Source organism: Syzygium oleosum, unplaced genomic scaffold, assembly GCF_021117445.2.
Source record: "Syzygium oleosum isolate NSW1041296 unplaced genomic scaffold, Sole_v2.1 Sole_v2.43, whole genome shotgun sequence".
Classification (NCBI taxonomy): Eukaryota; Viridiplantae; Streptophyta; class Magnoliopsida; order Myrtales; family Myrtaceae; genus Syzygium; species Syzygium oleosum.
Window position 1 is genome coordinate 2,013,564 of NW_026607527.1, and position 15,863 is coordinate 2,029,426.

At 43.3% G+C, this 15,863-nt stretch overlaps 1 protein-coding gene across 1 annotated transcript in view; it reads right to left on the reverse strand.

Annotated features, from left to right (window-relative positions):
- Positions 1-4,049: 4,049 nt before the first annotated feature.
- The window catches only part of LOC115662321 (uncharacterized), a 41,451-nt gene continuing 29,637 nt past the window's right edge, over positions 4,050-15,863 (reverse strand). The window contains exon 8 of the mRNA XM_056306382.1: positions 4,050-4,729. Coding sequence (XP_056162357.1) covers positions 4,127-4,729 — 603 coding nt within the window. The 3' untranslated portion in view covers positions 4,050-4,126. The remainder of the gene's footprint in view (positions 4,730-15,863) is intronic.

Below are 15,863 nucleotides of genomic sequence, written 5' to 3' on the forward strand. Positions count from 1 at the left end.
TATCATGGCTTGTACGAGAATAATATAATTTCCATCACCTACAAATCAACGGTGATGATGCCCTATATGTCGGGATGCCCCATAGGTTGGGATGCTGTACCGAGATGCCTCGGGAGTCGAGATGCCCTGTTGGTCGGGATGTCACATAGGGTGTACTAAGATGCATCAAGAGTCGAGATACCCCGTTGGTCGGATGTGACATTCTGAAATCCGACCCACTTGGGATTTATGAAATGGATGATTTATGGACGTGCTTGTAGTTAGATCTCGCCCGGAACTGATCACTCCTGGGATACTAACCGTTAGGGAAAGGCTAATTAGGGATTTAAATTCGCGCGACCAAAGAAACTCGATCGTGAATCGACTTTCGACCATAAAAATTGTCGAGGTGACATTTTGAGCCAATGTAGGCCGATCCAAGGATAGTTAGGGATCAATTTGCCGCTGTCACACGAGTGGACCGCGGGTGATTCCGCTTGACCACGAGGTGTGTTGACGAATGATCCTAAACCTATACCAAACGATCGTGCCCGTCGGAACTAGCGATCGATCCTTGCGATTAAGTGACCACCGAGGTCGTCACGACCCGAGTGAACTTACATGTGGCTTGATTCAGTATCGGCCGCGGGTCGAAGGTGCGAATTTCCCGAAAGCCACCCGTTAGTTCGAGATACGCTCAAGTTACGTTAATTGAATTTAGTCATTACTTAGAGACCAAGTTTGGACCTCGGAAATTATGAATATCACGACAGGATAATTGGACGACGTTGTTATTGGCCTAGTCAGCCTTAGATTTGTCCGGATTCTTCAGAAAATTCGAATTTTGGCAAGAAATGGAAAATGACCGTTTTACCCCTGGGAATTTGTTAAGGCCAAGTATAATGGGAAAGGGGCAATCTGGTCATTTCACACCTACTTTAGAAATAGAAATTTTTGGACAATTTTGCCCTTGAAAATTTTGTGAAATTCACATTTTACCCCTGGATATTTTTGGTAAGGATTAATCTGGACCGTCGATCTTAGGATAAGATCGAATCGTGGCCGTTGATTTGGAGATAGAGAGAGGGGTAGGATGGTCATTTGGCAAGGGTGTCAGACACCAATTATTGGTGTAATTAAGCCTATTTCTCTCTCTCTCTCTCTCTCTCTCTCTCTCTCTCTCTCTCTCTCTCTCATTTCTTCCTCACGCCAATCTCTCCCCTTCATTCTCTCTCTCTCTCTCTCTCGGCTGACCTCCCCCTTTCCCTCTCTCCCACCGTGAAGTGGCCAGCCGGCCACCCTCTTCGCCGCCGTTCAACCGCCGTGCCGGATAGCCGCCGCTCGGTCGTTCCCGACGCCGCGGCCTCGCCACCACCACCTCACCGTCTCTCTCTCTTTTCCCACCGTAAAACACCATCACCAGCCACCCTTTTTCAGCCAAGAGCAGCCGAGAAACCAGCAGCCCATCGCCGCCGATCGCCGTCGCTCGTGGACGCCGGTGAGTCGCCGGTACACCTTTTCGTGAGACACCGCCGCCGCTGCTGTTTGCTCTCTATCCAGCCACCGTTGAGGCCTCGATTTCGCGCAGGAATCACAAGTAAGTGATATCCTAACCCTCGCCTAGGATAACGGGTATTTTCGGGTTAGTTCGGGGCCGTTTTAGCGAGTTTTAGGGGTTAATCGTGGATTAATGGTTGGACTGATTTGGCTGAGTGGTTTGGATGGAATTGTGATAGTTTTTGAGGTGGAATTGAGGTTAGAATTGATTGGTTAGGTAATCGGAATGATTCCGGGTGATTATTGTGGCTTATTGCGTGAAAAACGGGCCTAAATGTGCCGTTATGGTGATTTTCTATGGTGGCCGAATTACTGTTCACTCTGTGGCCAAATTAGTGCATATTGGTGATTAAAATATAGTATGTGTTGGTTTGGGGGTTGTCGGTAGGAGTACGACGCCCGTGAATGGTGAAATTCGGCTTAAAATCCAAAAATTCTAGTTAATTGTGCACGTGCGAATTGAATTGGATTGGCTGGTTTGTGTGGCTATTGTGGCTTGAAATAGACATGGAAATGTTGAATTTATGCTCATGATAGTGGCTGTGATTGTGGGTCCAATGGCGGCCTTGTATGCTCGTTGGATTGTGAAATGAGTGATTTAAATGTGGACCGTTATATGCGCGCATGGGCTGAATTGAATTGATTGGAAATTGGCCATGTTTATGTGTTAAATGAGTATGTGAAATGTGTGAGGATTGATGCGTGTACGGGCTGAATTGAATCGGTGGGTAATTGGCCATGTTTGTGTGTTAGTTGAGCATGTTCATATGAGATTTGAGCGTGTGGATGGGTGAGAAAATTATGTGATGTGTCGTGTGTATGGTCACGAAAATCCCTGAGGCGGTACTGTAACGTGGGGAATTGTGCCGTCCTGAGGCGGTACAATAACGCGGGACGATGCCCGGTATTACTGGAAGACGGCCAATCTGAGGCGTGTACTTCAACGCGGGTTGTGCCGTAGGTGGTGGATGTTGAGCCTGAGGCGGTACTGTTACGCTGGCAAGAGACATAGCCTGAGGCGGTACTATTACGCGGGCTAAGAAGTGTTGTGAAATTGAGATGGTCGCAGTGGACCTGAAGCGTGTACTGTAACGCGGGTCACCGGCAAGTCGAATGATAATGATGTGATGAGGCAAGAATGAGTGTGTGAAATGTGGAAATGAAATGCCCTATGTTCGACTTGTGTATTGGGCGTGAAATATATTTGGAATGTGCATGTGATTGGAAATTGTGTATTTGAGACTAACCTGCAGATTGTGCGTATCAAAAGCCCAGGTAAGTGCAAATTGTGTGCCTGTTATGTGGTCGTTGAATGTGATTGTATTTGGACTTGTCTGGAGGTACGTGTTAGCCTAGGTGGGGTTTAGGGTATCTACTTGCTGAGACGTGTCTCATGGTTGTTTCAACCAAACAATTTCAGAACCCCGGCCTGAACCATGAATCTCCCACCGCCGCCACCTCAGCATTTTGGAATACCGATGCACACCGACCATAACGTGGTAGAGTACCCGACAGACGAGCAGGAGACATTTAAATCTATTATGTGGATTGTAAATGGTAGATATTGTATAAGTTTGAATCGGTAATGGAGGTATATTCTCCCTTTTACCCCTAGTTAATATTGTCTGGGTGTTTATGGCTTTCGATGGTGCTTTATATCTCTGATGAGTTGATTTGGGTCGGCGGTGTTTCGTGGGACGTTGCACTAATTCGACTAAAGAGGGATGCCACGAGCTCGATGGGGTTCGGGGCGTGACATCGGATATCCCGGAGGGTGTACCAGGATGTCTTAGAGATGAGATACCCGGTAGATTGGGATGCCTCGGGAGCATTCGGAAGGAGAAGCAACAAACCTAATGCATGAGTATGAATGTTATATATCACATGCTTACGTTTGAATGAAAATATTATAGAATAATAAAGCGATCAGATTACAATGACATATCCATGATTGCGCCTTTTTTGGTAGTAAATCGTTTAAAATAATTATTTCCATATATATATATATTTAATTTTGAAATATCTATAAAAGAACAAGGCTCATTGTTTTTTCAAATAAGGTTAAACTTGTAATTTTATGGAACAAATTCATGCCTCTAATCTATAAAAATAAAAAATAAAATTTTAAAATGTTATATTGCACTATTGCCCATATTTTGGTAATAAATGTTTAAAATAATTTTTTTTATAAAATAAAGAGTCTATTTTGAATTACCTGGAGGCTGAATATTTAAGTTGAAGAAAATATTCCGGCATCTAAAAATAAAAGCTAAACAAAACTAGTTTTTACAAAAGTAAATTTCCATGGTCGTGCATATTTTAGTACCGAATGCGTGCGTAAAACCATTGTTTATGCCTATATAGATTCCATTTTGAAATATCTCTGGGCTGAAACTTTAAATTAATCAAATCATTCGATACATAGATCTTTCAAATGAGGTAGTGAAACATAATTTTGCATAGTAATTGTTCATCTACTTTGAGGAAATACATTAAGTGTCACATTTGCCCAGCTACAACCAACTATAATGAAGACTTATACCCTTATATCAAATTCGTCAATCACATGATCTCATCCAATATTTATGCCTCACTTCCGTATGCCCTCAGCACGAAAGATGCTAGGTCCATAAGTGGATTTAACCATTTGGAATAGCAGGGGAAGCTGAAGTACCATGAATAAAGTCACGGGAACTGAGGTCAGCAAAGCAATGGGAATGACAACCCATTCCAATGTCTTATCCAGCACATATGTGAGAGTTGCAGCGAAGGCCACCAGCATGAAAGCCAAGGAGAGGAAGAGAGAAGAAAGGCCCATTATGATCTTCTTAGGCAATGAGTCAAGAAAATCAAGTGGCTCATCTCGTGATGTTAAGATGGCTAGGAATAGCAAGATGGCCGTCACGGAGCAGAGCAAACCTAACCCATCCGAAATTGCAAAAACCATGACAGAGCCCTTTAAAGGGAATCCATTATTGCCATTATTGGTTCCAGGCACAGTGAAAGCAGCAGCGAACAATACCGTGGCAATTAGAGTTGAGACGACCATACATTTATCTGCTGTCTCCTTCACCCACTTCTGTCCATTCTCAAGCAACTTTTGGTGTTTCTCCACAAACACTTGCCAGTATGTTTTATTATCGGGCCCTGACCTAGCGGTTCTCATGTCAGGGGTAACCCAACTTTCCACGGCCTACACATAAAAGTCACAAACATGAGTTACAATAAGTGGATAAATTATTGAAAATTTTTCAAAAAACAAAATACAAAGGAACATTTCAAGGAGATTAAGACTTATCTAACACTTAGGTTCCATTTGTTTCACGGAAAATGAATAATTTGAAAAATATTTTTCTAAAAATGATTGTTTATATCACATACAAATATGATTGAATGAAAAATATTTTCATAGTACATGAAAGTATTTAGAAATAAATTATTATTGATAACGAAAATATTTTTCATTGACAATTATTTTAAGCGATACAAGCGATATTCTCTGAAAAATATTTTTGAAATCATTTATTTTCCGCAAAATAAACATCTTAATGTGAAATTACTTAGAGGTAAGTCCATCTTTGCTGGCAGAATCTTTTTGTGCTCCTTTGATTTCGTGCTTCAATATAGCCAAATAATATATGTATGGAAAGCACGATGTTTTTACTTTCCAATGAATCAAGTTTCATCCAATTTGGAATCTTCTAGAGGAAATGCAAAAAATATTAAGAGCTGGTTGGGAAATCCGAGAACGAGTCTTTCAGTATTTCTTGTGCTTTGTTGAAACCTATGCATTATATATTTTTTCTAGAGTCATTTGAGTCAAGACTCAAGAGTTGGTATTCGTATTTATGATTTGTCTGGGAGTTGTTGGTCTTTGGGAGTAAAAGGTTAGTGTCGTGGGATTTTCCAATGCTTGGAAGGTTAGTGTCGAAGGCTTCGTTGAGGGTAAGTGAGTGTTTTGTGATTTTGTGCAACTAAACTCTTTGATTAGGCTTTCGTTCACTCTGTATCTTTTTGATATAGATTTCATTGAGCGGTGAGATACATACCTCCTATCTTGAGGTCAATTCCTCTAGGTAATAAGCATCTAGCGGAAAACGCGCCGGTTCGGCACGGCCGCGCGTGGCCGTCACGTGCCGCTGCGCCCACGGTGCGTGTCGGCGCGTGAGGGCGCGTCCGGCATCCGTTTGGGACGTTCTTGGTACGGACGCGCTCGTATTGAGATTCTCTATATTGTGGTATATTTATTTTACATGTTTGAAGCTTTTACAGATGTGAAAATACGTATAGAACCCTATATACGTGTATTTTTAGGGTATTTTTGCATATTTTCTTGTATTTCTCTATGGTTTCGGAAATGCATATGGTAGCTCACATGTATATCACCACATAAGGACTGTGTAGAGTGTAATTCATTGTCTATCAATGAATGGAACAATATAATTAGCATGACATGTAATTTCAGAGATATGCGCCCCTGTCTTTACCTCTAGCATTACATGTATATCGTGAATGTGATACATAAAGCTCATATCCCTGGTATGAGAGATTTTCAAGGATTCAGTTGGGTAGTGACCGCCAAAGTGGCACACTTGACTGGGTTTGAGAAATATCGGTTTCATATTGTGGTGGGATGTCTCCTGTTCTATTGCGTGATCATACTCCCAAAGGAGGTGATCTTGTATTGATTCATGGAGGGGTACATGTATAGCATGTGCTTGAGAAATGACTGATCTTAGTGGTTCATACACCCAAAGGTGGTGATTTCACGAAAGATTAGAATATGTTCTCATGGCCGCTGTCATGTGAAGAGTGTACAACTGCATGTCATATTTTCTGCCCAAAGGTGATTATGTGATGATGTATATAACTCTCTGGATAAGTACTCACATGATGCTGATTGTATTATTTGTTTGTTTTCCAGTCACCTTTCCTGTAAACGGCAATTCCATTTCCATTGAGGTCCTTACTGGGTTGAACTTTAAGAAATTGAAAGATGATTTTCTATTTGGAATGGAGCTGGCAGATGTTCACATTGCTCTTACAAAGGATAAGCCGACAGATATCACGGCCACCAGTACTGAAGCTGAGAAAACGGACTATGCTGCCTGGGAAAAGAGCAATCGGATTTGCTTATTGACAATGAAGAAATCCATTTAAGAACACTTGAAAAGTGGTTTGCTAGCTGACTGTACTGCTAAGGAAATGATGGCAGCCTTAGAGGCTAGAAACCACATTTCATTTAATGCTGAGGTTGGTACACTTCTTCAAAAGCTCTTCAATAAGAAGTATGATGGTACTGCTGGGGTTAGAGATTATTTCCTTAGGATGGTAGACCTAAAGACGAAACTTTAAGCTCTTAATGTTTCTATTCCTGATGCTTGCATTGTACATCAAGCTCTGAACACCCTTCCACCTGATTTTGGGATTATAAAGACAAATTACAATTCCCAAGATGAGACTTGGTCAGTTAATGACTTGATAGCAAGGGTGGTGGCAGAGGAAGAGAAACTTAAGAAGGAAAAAAGGCATCTAGCCTTATATGTTTTTGGTTCCCACAAAAGGAAGGATAAAAAGTCCAGAAATCGTACTCATAAAGGTACTCATGACACTACCGGTCAATCTGACAATATGGGTCCAAAGAAAACATCATTTAAAAGGGATGGTGACCGCTGCTTCTTTTGTAAGAATAAAGGTCACATAAAGAAGGACTGTGGAAAGTTCAAAGCTTGGTTGTCCAAACGTGAGCCTACAGGTAATAATTCTTTGGCACTTGTTTGTGAATCCAACCTATCAGAAGCACCATCCAGTTCTTGGTGGCTCGATAGCAGTGCAACTAATCATGTTGCGTTTACCATACAAGGATTCATAAACCGGAGGAAGCCAAATCAGGATGAGTCAAGACTCACTGTGGGAAACAACGAGAAAGCCGATGTTGTGTTTGTGGGAAATGTTATATTGATTCTAGACTCTGGTTTTAGATTAATGTTGAAAGACACTTTTCATGTACCTTCTTTTAGATGGAACTTAGTTTCCGTATCGTGTTTGGACATGTATGGCTACTCTTTTGAAATCAAGAACAATGTTATTTCTTTGTTTCTTAATTCAAATAAGGTTGGGTGCTGTAATATGTCCAACGGATTGTACAGATTGTGTTTGTCTCCTAATGACATATACGTTGCTTATACAGCTGAAAAGGTTATTTCCAAGAGACCACTGTAACAGCCCGAATTTCGATGTAATTTCCGGGATCAATGAAACTGATATTATTTCGTATTTCATTTTAGTAAGTCTCACCCAGAGCTGATCACTCTCGGGATACTAACCAATAAGGTATGGCTAACTAGAAGATGGTACGTGGACCGGGGACCCTATCGTGAGACGGATACCAATCACGAGAGATGCTGAGGGAATATTTTGAACCGATGTGGGCCGATCTTAGGAAAGGTAACGGATTTGGTTTGGCCAGGGCCAACGTTGTACACTCGGATCGCAGGTGAATCTGCATGACCGAAAAGTACACGTGGCCAATCAGTCCTGAACCTAAACCGAACGATCGTAGCCTCTGGGGCTAATGATAATTTCTCATTCTCTCAATGATCGAGACCATTACGATACGGGTAGCCCTAGGTCGATATGCGTAATCTCTAAACTGCCGCCCGTTAGTGAGAGACCCTGAAATTGAAAGTTTAGCGGGTTTTGTTCACGGAATTGGGCCCGGATTTCGGTATCGATTTTCAAAGGCTTAAGAGACTATTTTTGGGAATCTGACGTCATATTACGCTGGCCACTCACATGAGGAGTTAGTACGAGTAAAAATTGGAATTTCGGTCCCGGGGGTGAAAAATTACGATTTTTGCCCCCGGGATGTCAGCGTCGCTTTTCGAGGCCAAATGAGGTTATTTTTCGTGGCCGACGCCATTTTTGGGTGACCACGCATACCAGGAGTCGTTTTGGACAACAATTGGAATTTCGACAAAAATTAGAAAAATAATATTATTTTATTCCCGAAACTTTGACGTGGATTTTCGAGGGCTTGCGCGATGAATTTCGCGATTCCGACGCCATATTATGTTGGCCACGCATATATGGAACGCGTATGTGCGAAAATTGGAATTTCGGTTCGGGATCGGAAAATTACGAAAATGCCCCTAGGCCATTTTTGATTAATTCCGAAAATTGGATTTAATTTTGGGATTAACCAAGGTGAGTTAAGGTTAAACCAGGTCTGGTCAACCATGGTTAGGGGACAAAAGACCATTGTACCCCTAAATTATTGGATTTGATCAAATCTAGTCCATTAGATCAAGGGTAAAATTGTCAAATGGGCTTGGATAATGACACTTGGACTCCACTAAGACTATCTTTGACCCATTTGACCATACCCTCTCTCTCTCCTCCAGCCATTCTGCCGAGAGCTTCCCCATTTCCCCAAATTCTTCTCCCTTTTCTTCCGTTTCTGGTTTTGTGTGCACTTTCGCAAGTTCGAGTGCTGTTCACGCCGAAACAGACCGGCAAGATCTTGCCCCGCCGAGCCGTAACCACCAGCAGCCTAGTTCGACCTCCGTGCGGCCACCACACCCGGTATAGTCCAAAAACAGCTCTCTCTCTCTCCTTTTTCCCTCTTTTCTCATTTTTTCTGTTTTACAAACAGATCACGGAGCTTCGCCGGAGCTCCGATCACCGTTCCGTCGACACCCAGGCCTCCAGCACGTCCATACGTCGCCGTTCAGCCCCGTCCGTACAGTGACCGTATGGTTACTGCTCACCGTCCGTACGGTCACTGTTCATCCAGACCGTACGGCCGTCGCCTCGCCGGCCACCATTCCCAGCCGTCCGTACAGTGTGTCCGTAGGTGGTACTGTTCACGCGGTCCGTACGGGATCACTGTTCACCCGTCCGTACACCGCGCGCCGTCCGTCGGGAATTCCGCCGCCGGTTTCACTGTTCATCAGTGATCGGCCGCCATTCCCCGTCGTCGTGACCCTTGTTTTGGTGAGTAAAATTCCTAAACCCGGATTAGGACTGATGTTGCGTTTTTCTGGACTGGTTTAGGTGTTATCGGTGCATTTTTGACTGGCTTAGATAATAGCAGTGTTTATTTGAGACTGGGTTGAGGACCGATTAGTAGAATTTATTATCGGAAAAATTTAGTGGTTTAATGAGAATCGTTGGGGAGGATAATAGGGTTTAATGACCAATTTAGGAGTTCATCGGTGAAATTGCCGGGTATGCCCGGGTTGTCTGAATTATATTGGTGCTCGTGGTTCATTGCATTGCATAACATGGACACGCATTGCGTATGCCAAGAGTGAGGCATGTGATGAAAATTGTGCGAGAATGCGTGTCTGCCATGAGCATGTGATCACCTAAAATACCCTGAAGCGTTATACGCTGGGTTCAGATAATAATGAGCTGTGTGATCACCTAAGGACCTTCGGGTCGATACCGTCCTCATGCACTTTGAAGCAGGACGATGCTCGGTACGTCCGGAAGGCGACCATCCTCATGCACTTTGAAGCAGGCTCGGTTCGCAAGGAGAAACAGTGTTGCGCCTCATGCACTTTGAAGCGAGGCTAGAGACACTTGGGCCGAGATCGGATCTTCGCGCCTCATGCACTTTGAAGCGTGCTAGACGCACCGGGCCGTGAAAAATTGATGACTCGAGTCGTAATAATAATTAATTGGGCAAGTGTGCCGGTGTGGGCCGAGTGGGCCAAAGAAATATGCATGACATGTCAATGACATTTGCATGCATAAACATGCATTGAATGGCATGCGAGTGTGTGAGACTCGGTGTATGAGCATGTGATTGGCGTACGTGTGATAATGTGTGCCACGTATGTCCCGTGATTATTACATATTGAACTATCTAACCTGCAGGGTCGGAGAATTGTATGATTATGGTTGTGTTATGATTTTAAATGTTTGTTTCCAGTCAGGAGATTGCATGCTAGCCTAGCCTAGGTTTAGGGGTTGAACTCACTGAGATTCGTCTCACGGTTGTGTAAACCGAAACTTTTCAGACCCCCAGCAGTAGGATGCCGAGGTCACCACCTCTTTTTGGGATACCGCACAATATTCAGCGGTCGTCAAGCGTGCACCCCTGTGGTGATGGAGCAGCCTATGTGAGATATTATGCTGTTTTGTTTATAAATGTGGGAGAGGCGCACTACCACACCCAAGAATATGTGGCTTGGTGCTATCGAGGAGCCGACGGAGCAATCGGACCCCCACTCAGGACCTTTGATGTCCCGGTAGACGTGAATAATGTCATGATCCCACAGATGGTAAGTGGTGAGATTCCGATCCTCCAACTACGCCTGATTGGAGCAGACAGGGCGAGACCGTGGACGGACCTGCTGCTATGGTCGAGGAGGCTGAGGAACCTGAAGTGTTGTATGCTGGTCCGGAACCCTTGGACCACCAGAATGAAGAAGCGCCGGTAGCCATGGAAGTAGATCACGAACAGGATGGAGAGGTTGAGGAACTGGGATCCGATCAGGAAATAGGAGCCGAGGACGAGCTGGGATTATACTTAGACCCTGAGTTAGAACCGGATTCGGAGGACGAGAGTGATGCAGCAGAGGACATGGATTCCGAGGAGTCCGAGTCCCAGGAGAGCTCGATAGAGGAGTCCTCGGGGTCCGACCGGACGGGGTCCCTAGGTTAGCAATACTCCTAAGTAAAGCGAGTACACCTTTTTGATCGAAGCCTTGTCTTAGTCCCATCCAAGTACCACTAGCCACCGACCCTTTGACCTAGAGGCCGCTATTATGAGTGTTGGTTCGCCGTTGTTGTATAAACAAATATTGTAAAAAGGTTTTTATAGCAATGTAAGTATGTACCTATTTTCTACTGCGATCGTGTTTATTGCTTGGCTATCCTTGGCTCGTTTTTTTTTTTATTGTCAGGGTTGTTTATTTAATCGCTTCCGTTTGTGCTTGTTCTCTATTTGGGCGTTGGGTCGGCGACGCTTCCTGGGACGTCGCACTGCAATCGACCAAGGTAGGGATGTTAGCGCTTCGTAGGGTACGGGGCGTGACAACCACTACCTAAGGAACAGTCTTATGCATTGTGGCATAAACGGCTTGGTCATATCTCTAAGGATAGAGTAGAAAGACTAATAAAGACTAACATCCTGCCTGCTCTTAAAGATGACCTAGAGACATGCGTAGACTGTTGTAGAGGTAAAATGACCAAGATAAGGAAGGAAACTGCAGTCCGAAGTTCTGACCTATTGGAGGTCATTCACACTAACATAAGTGGACCCTATACGACAACCTTGTGTAGAAATTTTTATTTCATCACATTTATTGATGACTATTCTCGATATGGCTCTCTGTATTTGATTAAAAAAAAGTCTGAGTCTCTTGACAAGTTCAAGATTTTTCGGACTGAAGTCGAGAAATAGTTGGCAAAGGTCATCAAGGTTGTTAGATCTGACCGAGGTGGAGAGTATTATGGCAAGCATGGCGATGCTGGACAGCTTAAGGGGCCATTTGCCAAATACTTAGAAGATTCTGGGATAGTGGCTCAATTTACTATGCTTGGGAGTCCTGAGCAAAATAGTGTAGCCAAAAGGTGCAATCGTACCCTTATGGAAATGATGAGAAGTATGATTAGTAGGACAAATTTACCTGATTTTTTGTGGGGTGAAGCTTTGAAAATAGCTTTGTACATTCTGAATCGTGTACCTATTAATGATGTTCCATTGACTCCTTTTGAGTTATGGACTAGACGTAAGCCTAACTTAAACCATCTTAAGATTTGGGGATGTCTTGCAGAAGTGAAGTTATATAATCCAAAATTAAGTAAGTTGGACTCTAGAACCACTCGGTGTTACTTTGTATCTTACCCGGATCATTCGAAGGGATATCTGTTCTAAAATCCCAATGGAGGCACAAGAATTGTGGAATCACAGACAGCAAAGTTTCTGGAGTTTGATGTGGCCAAAGAAAGTAGCTGCTCACATACTATTGAGGATAATAGTACGGTGGGTAATGTTGTATCTTCATCTCCTTCTATACAGATAATTGTGGAGACTCCCACACCACAGATTGAACCTGTTGAGGCTCAGTTACCTGTTGTCGAGACAGCTCCTAATGAAGTTCCTCAAGGCTCTCAGGTGCAGGATGAGGCTGTTGCTGCTCCAGTAAAGAGATCCATTAGGGAGAGACGATCAGCTATACCACCGGACTATTTAGTCTATATAGGATAACAAGACTACGATATCGATTCTGTGGCTGATCCAGTGACTTATGCGGAAGCTGTTTCTTGTCCTCAGTCGGAACTGTGGTTGGATGCAATGAGAGATGAAATGCAGTCTATGAAGCATAATGGTGTTTGGGAACTTGTTGAATTACCTGAAGGTCACAGACCCATTGGTTGCAAATTGGTGTATAAGACTAAAAGGGACTCCAAAGGAAAGATTGAGAAGTTTAAAGCTAGACTGGTAGCCAAGGGTTTCACTCAGAGAGAAGGAGTAGACTATGAAGCAACTTTTTCTCCAGTTATATTTCGTCGGTCCGCCCATGATGAATGTGTCCAAGGGACACCATTTGCTCTAATTATAAGTATGTCTGAAAGACACCTTTTGAAGAGGCACGAGGGGAGTTTCTTAAGGGAAGTTAAGATAACTTCCTCATAAGATGAACAAAAAAAACAAGAGATAATTAGAACTCTCTCTCTCTCGATGCATAAGGATTCCGTATCTATTTTGAGAAGACAATTGGTATTAATGCTGTGGAACAAGAATATTTTCCCTATGATTGTATTCGGACCAACGTGAAGTAGATTCGTTCATCGTTTGCTGGTGATTCAACGTACGATTCTGGAAAATTAGTTCGGAGTGCATCGAACAGGTTAGTCTATTCTCCTGACACTCGCTTCTAACATTGGTATCAAAGCTAGGTTATGATCTCTGCCTTGCTGTTTGATATGGAGATCATGATGATGAACTTCATACTATCTGCATGTTCATTGCTCGGGAATTGCAAGATGAATCGTCGAACATGAATTGAAACGAATAATGAGTTTGAAGGTTACGGGCAACCGTTCTTTTCGGATGATTTTCGAAAAACTTTTTACGGTGAAAATCATTTTTTATTATTCAAGCTTGAAGAACTCGTTGAGACGAGCAGAACGGTGGGTCGAACACCGCCGGAAGACGCCAGACGCGTCCACACGCGCAGCCAGAAGCCGCAGCGCGTGGGAGCCACGCGCCCAAAGCGCTGGCACTACCAGCGCGTGAATGGCATGCGCATGTCGGCCAAACGGCGCGTGCCGACATCATTGATGACATCAGTAAAAATGTCGGTAACGACACGCTGATGTCATTGATGACGTCATCTCGCCGGCGAAGCTACCTCTGGCGACCGACGACCCGACTCGACGACCCGACCCGTGACCGGTCAACGGTCAACTGGTCGGACCGATCAACGGTTGAACAGGTTGGACCGGTTGGACAGGTCAACGGTCGAACCGGTTGGACCGGTCGGACCGGCTCAGAAGCCCGTATTGGGCAAGCGCGTGCGCCACACGTGCCGCGCACTTAGGCAGCGCATGTGGGCGCGTGGGAGCTCCGATCAGGCTGTGGTTGGTACCGTTGTGTTCGTATTGAAATTATCTACATTGTGGTTTATTTATTTTATATGTTTGAAGTTTTTAAAGGTATTAAAATGCATATGGAACCCTAAATACTCGTATTTTTTGGGGTATTATGGCATTTTTTACTTGTATTTTCCTATGGTTTTGGAAATAGAGAAACTGACTTACATGCAAATGACCACATAGAGATTGTGTAGAGCTTAGTTCGATGATAGCATGTGTATGGTCTACCATGCTTGCAATTCCCTAGTTCTGAGCATACTTGAACAATGGCTGGAGATCCTTATTTTTTCATTACGTCATGAATTCCGTTGTTGATTATATTTGTTGCATGAATGTTCTATTTGTTGATTTACATCATGCCATGCTATATGATAGCTAGAAAGGATGTGATCATTGTTTTAAATATTTTTTGTGAATTATCTTTCTAGTGGGAGCTCGTAGGTTGGTAGAATTAGAAGAAATTCTCACCTAGAACTTAAAATTTACACAAATTAAACAAGTTACTGATAGTAGAACAATCGTATGCCGAAACTGATTGGGAACATCGTGAACTTTCGTTTTGGTGTCTTTAGTTGAATTATCATTAATTTAGTTTGTCTTTGTTGCAAATTAAAATATGTGTGTTTATGTGGAAAATGTGCTAGTGATGATTCTGCGTTTATTATGTCAGTGTGTAGTAGATAGTGATTATGGCTTCGGCATCCAAGACCATTGTGGCTGACCTCAATAAGGGTGAGAAGCTAAATGGTGACAATTATGATATTTGGCACCGAAAAGTTCAATATATCCTTAAGGAGCAAGAGGTTTTGGAAACCCTCAACCATACCATGGATGAACCTGAGCATGGAACTTCTGCTCAACACAAAAGAGATCAAGAAGCTTTTCAAGCTTGGAAAAAGAAAAATAGCATTGCTCGCATCACGTTGCTGAGTTGTATGCAAGATGATCTCATGTGTGAGTTTGAAAGTTATGACAAAGCTCAAGCAATGTGGGTTGCCTTGAAAGATAAGTTTGGGGGTACGTCTGCCACTAAGTTGAGGAAACTCACTATCCAATCTGGCACATACCAGAAGCGCTCAAATCTATCGATGAGGCAGCATCTTCGGGAGATGTCAAACATGATACGTGAGCTGAAGTCGGCAGGTCATACCTTAACTGACGAACAGCAAGTTCAGGCTATTATAAGGTCTCTTCCTGACAGCTGGGAACATATGAAAATCAATATGACGCACAATGAGAATATCGTGACTTTTAACGATATTGCGCGTCATTTGGAATTAGAAGATGAGCGCCTAGAGGCTGCAAAATCCTCTACCAATGCTTATGTTGCTGAATCAGGTTCGGGCAAAGCTTCAGGCTTTAAGCGCAAGAGGAACCATAAATTCAACAACAAAGGAAAAGAGACTGATCAGGGACCCAAGAGAGCCAAGACTTTCCGATGCAAGAAGCGTGGTGGGAAGAAGGACAAGGCTAAGATGATGTGCTACAATTGTGGTACCACTTCGCTCGTGAACGCACTAAGCAGAAAAAGGTACCACATTACTCCATTACTTTGAGTAATGCTTTTGTTTCTAGCACTGTAATGTTTGCTAAATCTCATCCAATGTGGACTGTAGACTCAGGAGCAACAGACCACGTAGCTAGAGACCGACGAGTATTTGTGAAGTATCGTCAAATACAGCCCGGAAGAAGATGGATATAAGTTGGAAATAACT